General features: G+C 40.4%; 1 protein-coding gene across 1 annotated transcript; it reads right to left on the bottom strand.

Moving 5' to 3' along the window:
• Positions 1 to 819: 819 nt before the first annotated feature.
• LOC141285034 (uncharacterized) lies at positions 820 to 2,275 on the bottom strand. The gene is made up of 3 exons (XM_073818073.1): positions 2,217 to 2,275; positions 2,009 to 2,121; positions 820 to 1,848 (listed from the first exon to the last, which is right to left on the bottom strand). Exons 1-3 carry the CDS (start codon positions 2,217 to 2,219, stop codon positions 1,215 to 1,217), a joined length of 750 nt encoding a protein of 249 aa, XP_073674174.1. The 5' UTR covers positions 2,220 to 2,275; the 3' UTR covers positions 820 to 1,214.
• Between the last annotated feature and the right edge of the window lie 6,976 nt (positions 2,276 to 9,251).

Raw genomic sequence — 9,251 nt, 5'->3', positions numbered from 1 at the left:
GATTTGACATCAAGCTTTGTGCATCTGAATGACCTGGCAATTGTCGTGTGAGGCCACAGAATGAACACTGCAAACACAAACACAAACACTGCAAGTATTCTGTCAAATTCAGTGTCCAAACAGTGAAAAAAAAATATTGATTTATTGGAAGAATAATAACCCACAGAAACAGAAATATATTAATAGTATACAAATATATGAATAATAAATTACAGATATGATGTTAAGTTGAGTTAAAGAAAACTTACAAGTATTACAGTATTGCAGTATAAACTTATAGTTTGCTGAGAGTATATTGTAAAGTATACTTTAATAAACTAAAAAATGTGCTACACGTTTTTAACTAGTAAAGTATGTCAGGCTGGATGAACTGGAGACAGCTCTTAAAACACCATCCAGTGGACACTGAATGATCAGGCAATTTTAACAAGTCATCAATGTCTTTGACTATTGTGTTGCTTTTGTATGTTTTCATGTTTTAAAACATGTCTAGAGACCAGTGTTGGGGAAAGTTACTTTTAAAAGTAATGCATTACAATATTGCGTTACTGCCTAAAAAAGTAACTAATTAAGTTAAATTACTTTATTACATTACATTACTTTTGCATTATTTTTGCGTTACTTGGGTGTTGCTAAGGGCTTGCTTATTTGTTTTTAGTACAAAAAGTTCAGTTTTTAGCAAATGTAAAAGCCCCTTCACACCAAAAGCGTCAGACCGAAGGAAAATTTAATTCAGATCTGGACAGTAGAGCTGTAGGAAAAGAAAGTTCAACACCCTTTAGCAATGTAAAAATGAAGCACAAATGTTAGTTAATCTAAAGTAAATTTTGCTTATTAGTATGGTTGAATTTGATCAGCAACAAAGACATTGGTTAATAAAATAAGATTAATTACATAAAGGAAACATAAAAGGCACTACCTATTTTTTAACATACTTTTAGCTTCCTCTTTTACAGTACTGTACTGTATGTCATGATGCTTCACAAAAGCCTACAAAACATGGCTTTGGTTGAACAAGTTTTGCTGGAGTGAATGTTTGTTAAGAGTTTGGAACACTCTATAAAAACTAAACTAGATATTCATGAGCAGAATATATCGACACATGTATAATAATCTTTTTATTATTCACAAAACAGGTGCTGAAGAATAATAATTCAAACAAGTGTGTTTGATTTCAGATTTCATAGCCCAATGTGTGCTGGGCCAAAAGAGCTTTATGAAAGAAACAATTCTATCATTGACAAATACATTTCTTGGAAATGCAAAAGTATTGATTTCTTTTTAGGCAGACAGAATTTATCCACAGTGTTTCCGTTCACACAATTCTGACATTCCATCACATTTGTACTTGCACATCGATAAAGAGGCACTAGCTCATTAATCATTTTGAAATCTTCTGCAATGTTTTTATCAACATCCTTCCAGAGCTCTTCAAAGACAAAAACATTCATTCCTTTCCGAATATTTTTCCAGTCTTTAAGGCCCGGAAAAATATTGTCAGCGCCCTTAATGCACTTATTCACACAAGGTGAGTTGTAAGTATAGAAAACTACACAGTTGTTTTGATCTGTTTTTTTTAAAAGTGTGTCCATAGGAGAATTACCTGGAGGAAAGAGCAGAATATGTTCAGCATGTTCTTTTGTCTTTCCATTTGGCCTCGTAGCAATGACATTGGGTGAGCAGAGCACACATGTTTTTCCTTCAGTGATAACATTTTTTACATTTTGTGCCTCTTCCCTGCTGAACACATTCTCGATTTTAGATTGTTCATTTTTACACAGATCCGGTGGGACACTGATTGCTATTGCATACTGAGCATTAGTTTCTATCGTGGTCTTTGGCTGGACACTGCAAGACAAAAATAGTATAGTAAAGGTTATAACAATGCTCAAAAAACATTGTAAGTACCTTGTTCCATTTTTACATTCAAACTAAATTGGCATGCATTTTACTCATTTAAAGCTGAAATAATAATTCATTTGACTAACAACTGTACAAACTGACTTACTTGTCATCAAAATATTTGATAATTTTAGCAAGGGCAGCAGGGTTCACCTGCCCCCGAATGTTTCGAACACATAGATGAAGCAGGCAGAGGACAATGAGACACTTCAGTGATACCTAAAGCGAAAACGTGAGTAAAGTCATGCAGGGGATAATATGAGGAACAAGAGTGTTTGAAAACAGAACAGAAAAGAAGGTTTACTCAAACTTACCATTGTGACTGCTTGAATTATGAGGAAGAAGATGCTTATATTTTCAGAGCTGAAGTACTTTATTTCTCTTCTGATATGCTGAAGGTTGAGGGGAAATGAGGCATATATAAAGAGCTGACTGGTTTATAATTTACAAATCCAGTTAGTGTTTAACTAGAGTGGGTGGGATTTTAGTGTGTTTGTGTGTGTGCTTCTCACATTTGTTTAAGATAACTAATAACCAGGTCCAGATAGAATCTGTCAACATTCTTATCTTACATATCGAGGAATACAGCAGAATTATCTTCCATTTCGGGAAATTCTGTAGAATAAATGTAAACATGGAAAATGCGGCAATCAGAGCAAACAGTACTGTACATATCCATAATCTATTCATCAAATTATTGGATGGTGCCATTAAACAAGACCTAAACAGTAAAACAATTATGACACAACAATTCTAAAAAAAAAAAAAAAAAAACTGATGTAACACATACAAAATTGATACAAAATGATACAAAAATATCATAGTATTGATTAATAAATAAGTAATGACTAAATTACAAATCAAATCTAAAATAAAATAAAATAGTGGCCTTTATGGATGGATGTAATCTACTGGAAAATTCATAAAACATGAAAGAAACTCACCATTTAAATGGCAAACTCATTTATTTACTTAATTTTGGATATATTAACAGGCAAAATAAAACCAATTGTTTATATGCAATTAACATTATAAACACTTTGATTAATTGTTGAGATGGACATTAAGTAGTTGTATTCTTTTAAACCTATTTTCAAGGACTTTTAGTTTGTTCATCTTCAGTCACATGTTTCCTTTGTTCTAATTTCCCGCCACTCATCTGTTACCATGGACACTAACTCAGTCTTCACAGCTGCTCATAATTTGGTTAATTGCAATTGTGTATTTAGGTTCCTCCTTGTGCACTCTTTAGTGGTCTGGTCTGGTTAATGTGGAGTTGTTTGCTCATCTGATTGTTGGATTTTTGGTCATGGATAGTTAAATCCATTTTGAACCAGATTTTCATGTTCATGTGCTTCATGAGACAGTGGGGCCAGTTGCATGAACATAGTCACTATGTTAAAACTGTGCCTACATAATTATTTTGACCTACTAGCTGTTAACCAAGTGGTAATTAGGCTTACTTTTTAGATTCAAAATCTGACCAATCAGACTTTAAAAAGTTATGACCAACCTTGAAGAAAAAAAAACAGATCGAATAACTTTAATGCCTAATCTAAGCATATGTAACCGCCCACTTAATGTGACTTTGAGACCAAGCACAATGATTAATGTTTTCCTATAGCTCTCTATTTACCTTCAGTTACACTGCAGAGCACACGTTTTACTGAAGTTGTTTTTTAACCTTTGGTTGATATCAGCAGCATCAAGGTTAAATCTAAATTAAAGGGCATACAAATAACAGTGAATGTGTATGCATTTTTTAATATTATTTGCAGATATATATGTAAACACACAGTGCTGCTTGAAAGTTTGTCATCTATCAATATTGAGTCAAGTCTCATTAATCTATACAGCACTTCATGCAACACAAATTGTTTTAAAGTAGTTTCACTGAAATAAACAGGAAATAGCAGTGTTATAAAACAGCTCTGACCAAAATAGTGCCAAAATTATCCAGTTTAATTGTGTTAAGTTTTCATCCCCTCCCATGTCAGGGCAGTCAAATTGATAACATTTATACACGTATATTCTCTTTTAAGTACCAACTTACCAAGACTGTCAGCTGTCCTGGAGTTGAGCCAGGAGAGACCGGATTAATTTAACGGATATTTATTGAAAAAAAAAAAAAAAAACGGGAACAAAGAGGGAATACAAGAAACTGAGTAACAAACGACATTAATCACAAGGGGAGTGAGGAACTGAGGGCAATATATATGTCACGATGTAGGCAGGAACACACGAACAACGACGTAGTAAAAGACGAATATTTAATAAATCCAATGGAATACAAGCAGACACAGGAACAGCAGGGTAAGACATCCATATAACATCAAAGACCGACAAGAGTACAGGGGAAAACACACACCTTAAATACACAGACTGATTACACATCCAGGTGGAGACAATGAAGGAGGAACCAAACACACACTGAACTGCGGGGGAGAATGGGAGAAACCAACATGAAAGTCCGGGGATGTGACATTACCTCCCCCTCCCGGAAGGCGTGTCCTCACGCCGACAAACAGGAAACAACAAACAGTCTTAGGAGGGGGTTTCGGCGGAGGACGGACTCCCGGGAGGAGGGCACAAGATGGAGTCCAGGGTGGTGACGGAGGGAGGAGCCAAGGATGTGACAGGAATGGGCTGGAGCAGGAGGAGCCAGGTGGGACCCAGAACGCAGCCAAGATGTATTCCCACGGTGGAGCTGATGGAGGGAGGAGCCATGGTGGAGGAAGGGCTGACGACTCCAAGGGGCCGACGGACGGAGGCGGAGCAGGTGGTGGGAGAGCCCGAGGCGGAGACGGAAAGCCGATGATCTTGGGTGACACCGCGGATCCGGAGGGCCAAGGCGGAACCCAAGGCTCTGGCGACCAAGGCGGAGATGGAGATCCGGAGATCCGCGGCGGAGCCGGAGCGACAGAGGACCGAGGCTGTGCCCGCGGGAGGGAGGAGGTCCACAGAGCCGGTGGGACGGCGCGACGAGGCACAGCCGGAGGAGTAGAGTCCAGAGGCGAAGGTGGGGCGACGACTGACCAGGGCGGAGCCGGAGGGACGATGGTGCCCGGTGGAGCTGGTGGATCGATGGGCGACGGCGGAGACGAGGGAGCAGAGAGCCGGGGTGGAGCCGCAGGGTCGGAGGGCCGAGGCGGAGTCCAGGACTCTGAGGCTGGAGGTGATGGTGAGGGATCCTCCAGCCATGACACCGATGGAGACTGGCAGACCCGCGGCGAACCCACCGGACAGATGGTGGGCTGAGGGTGAGCAAGGGGACAGACAGTCGACAACGGGGATTCAGGAAGACTGGGCGGAACCAGCGGAGATTCAGGACTAGGCAGAAGAGGGAGGGTGGGTGGGAAGTCCAGGCAGATAGGTATTTCCATGACACAGTCAATTACATCCCCAAAATCTTGTTCCAGCTCACCCTCAGTGATGGTGCAGTGGGCGGGGCTCTCTACCGCCCCTTCTTGCTCGACGCAGCACTCCACCATCACAGATGTAGTGGCCGGCTCTCGCACCTGGTCGGATGATATGACCCCATCGGCGCTCCACACTGCTGTCGCTCCGGGCTCGGGCTTTCCGTCTACGATGGGCTCATAATCCGTCGGTCGGGTGGCTGGCTGAGCTCTGGGTCCGGAGTGGCACTGACGAGATGGTCCTGGGAACAGGCGGGAAACGAAGGTCTGTTTCTCGCCAGTGTCCACTCCACAAACGCGGCGAAATCCGCTCGAGGGCCGTCCTCGGACGACGGCGCTCTGCACGACGCATTGAGGCTAGCATCATAGAACGTACAGAGCGCGTCGTCCGGGTAGCTGGTGGTGTTAGCTACGAGCTGGAACATCAACGTATATCCCTCGAGCGGTAAATCCCCCTGCTTCAGCCGGAGGAGGATGAGTTCAGGACGGAGGAAGGAATCCATGGGGGAAAACACAACGGAAACAAAAAGACTGGGAAAAACGAACGGGAAACAAAACGGAGGAGAACACGCCAAAAAAAATAAACTGTATAGGTCGGTCTTTCTGTCACGATGTAGGCAGGAACACACGAACAACGACGTAGTAAAAGACGAATATTTAATAAATCCAACGGAATACAAGCAGACACAGGAACAGCAGGGTAAGACATCCATATAACATCAAAGACCGACAAGAGTACAGGGGAAAACACACACCTTAAATACACAGACTGATTACACATCCAGGTGGAGACAATGAAGGAGGAACCAAACACACACTGAACTGCGGGGGAGAATGGGAGAAACCAACATGAAAGTCCGGGGATGTGACAATATACACTGAAACAGGGGAGTGGCTACAAACGAGATAACAAGGGAAAGTACAAATATGGGCAAGATTGAACCAAATGAACATGAATCAAAGGGGGAACACAAGGACTAAACCAATTACATTAGAAACACAATGGGGAAAACACTAAAAAAAAAGGGGACACTTAAGAGACCTCAGGCCAAAATAGTCTCTGGAAGACGCTCTTGAGGAGCGGGCTCTGGATGGCTGGACGACCCCAGCGGAGACACTGAAGGGCTTGATGTCACCAGAGGATACTCAGGAAGAGCAGGCTCTGGGCAAGCGGTCGCTGGAGGGTGCTCTGAGTCTGGAGGACTGGGTGGAACCAGCGGAGACTCAGGTGCGGTGGCCATCTTGTCCGGGGGCTAGGGGAGACCGCCATCTTGTCCGGGGGCTCGGGCTTGGCGGCCATCTTGGCCAGGGACTCAGACTTGGCGGCAATCTTGGTCGAGGACTCTGGATTGGAGGCCATCTTGGCCAGGGACTCAGGCTTGATGGCCATCTTTCCTGGGAACTCAGGAACGGAGGCCATCTTGGCTGGGAACTCAGGAAATTCGGCCATCTTGGCCAGGGACTCAGGAACGGCGGCCATTTTGCGTGCAGACTCTAACATGGCAGCCATCTTGCGTGCTGACTCTGGCGTGGCAGCCATCTTTGAGCCGTTGGTTAGGTATGTGGGGGTCCCTGGCTTATGGCAGGCTGGTTCGATGTGCTGTGCTTCGGAGGGGGCTGGAAGATGAGACTTGAAGAAACTGAGTAACAAACAAACGACATTAATCACTGACAAGGGAAGTGAGGAACTGAGTACAATAAATACACTGAAACAGGGGAGTGGCTACAAACGAGATAACAAGGGGAAGTACAAATATGGGCAAGACTGAACCAAATGAACATGAATCAAAGGGGGGAAACAAGGACTACACTAGAAACACAGGGGGGAACACTAGGAAAATAGAACAAAATAGCACACAATACTGACAAAGACTTTGTAAATATTAAATATACTGGCAGTATTTTCAAAATTGATTCCAGGCTTCATACACAAAAATATATGCTAGTTTCAGCACATTTGAAAATGAAACAACAGAATTTACTTTGAATACCGTGCTTTTTTTTTTTCCTGAAAGAATATGTGTTAGTCCCAGTGTATGTAAAGGTCATTTTGCATTGAACCATCCTATATTTAAGGAGTGCAATATCAAACTTGACTATCTAAACTGCTTTCAGCCACTCACATAAATTTGGAAATTTTATGTGAAAGTGTTTAGGAAAGACTACAAATAACACTCCATTGTGCATCAAGCAACAAATCCGTGTGTAGTGTTTCCCTTAATGTGCATTTTTGTATATGAATATACATTTGAGTATATGAATGTGATTTCTCTAGGAGACTACAGTGAAACCAAAAAATATTCAGACACCAGATATAATTGTAAGTGAGGATAGCAAAATAAAGTAAATTGTGACATATTACACCCAAAAATTGTTCACAAATTTGGGACAAAAATTATTCAGACACTTTGACCTGACCATGTTTTGCTTAAGTGTTTTTTCTTTAATTGCAATTGTGACACTTTTACACCACAAACTGAACACAATTGCTTGGTAATTGGTCAACAAAGTATTGATAGTTGTGTAAATATTGTCATACTAACAGCGGTCTAAATTTTTGGTTGATTGTAATCCATTACATGTCTTTCCATCAAAGTTATCTGACATTATATACACAAATTTGTTCTGACACAGTTGAACTCTGGTTTCTTGTCATATTTTATTACCATTTTCTAAACTATAACAAAGAAATGCTGAAGGTGTCTGAATACATTTTGAATTAGACTGTACTTTTGGGTTGTTTTAACCCAACTTTGAGTCAAATATGGACTAACCCATCTTTTGGGTTAAAATTTAAATGTAAAAAATAAATGTAAAAATGTATCCCAACAGTTGGGTTAGTGCATATCTGAATCCACAATAAACATATATATGTAAAATAATGATGAATTTCTTAAAACTAGGCTTCACTTAACACATAATGTATAAATTATTCTGAAATGAAACCACCATACAGGAATTGCTGAACAAAATGTTTATTTTTTCATCATGCAATAAGCAATAAATATCAGTAATTATTACAAAACAGCTGCCATCTAAATACAGTATAAGCACAATGACTGAGAACTTTTCAAAATATTTCACCCGCTTTCTTTTCTTCATTTCTGCATCCTGTAACACTAGTGCAAACTTCAGCTAAATTAGACACTACATTCACCAAAATGAGCTGCATTTCATTCGCTTAAGTATACAGTAATTGATTAAATGTTTGAGAACTTGACCATTATACTTGATGGGGACAGGAGTGTGAAGTATCATTCCCTGACAAGGTAGTTCATCCGTGGTGCATGTTAACATTCATTTGTTATAGGCATAACATAGGTTTTATTCACAAAGTGATAGAAGGGAACATGATTCACAATCTCTGTAAAGTTTTTTGCGAGATCAGAACAACTATGGTTATTATCACTAAGCTTATAGACTTTCTTGAAGACCAAGGCTTTAATTCCAGTGTGATTTTTTAAGTTTATAAGGTTTTGTGTAATGTTACTTGAATTTAGACACGGAGAGTAGACGGTGTAGATGACAACACAGCTGTCATTTTCTCTATGTTGTAGGAAGTTTTCAAAGGTTTGTAATGAGTAATTTGGGAGCAGGACAGACACTGATTTACATTTGCAATTTTCTGCTTCTTTACAATTAGAATAAAAAGGTCCTGCTGCCATAAGGTATTCCCCCTTGTAAAACTTATTGTCTGATTCATAAATGGCATTTTTCACATCTGTTGCATCTTTCTTCAGAGTCGAGAAGGGCTCATGTAAAGGATAAAAGTTCCCTTGACATTGATTCCTTGGTACATTGATGGCTACAGCATACAAATTCTCTTCTTTGTTGTTATAGCTGTAAATCATCAAACAGAGCACAATAAGAAGTTTTGTGATGACCGGCAGACCAAACACAGTTTACTAATGAGAATTTATTTCTTTACTTTTT

The sequence above is a fragment of the Garra rufa genome, chromosome 14, assembly GCF_049309525.1.
Source record: "Garra rufa chromosome 14, GarRuf1.0, whole genome shotgun sequence".
NCBI lineage: Eukaryota > Metazoa > Chordata > Actinopteri > Cypriniformes > Cyprinidae > Garra > Garra rufa.
Note: the sequence above shows the minus strand (reverse complement) of the source record. Positions and strands in the feature narration are given on the sequence as shown.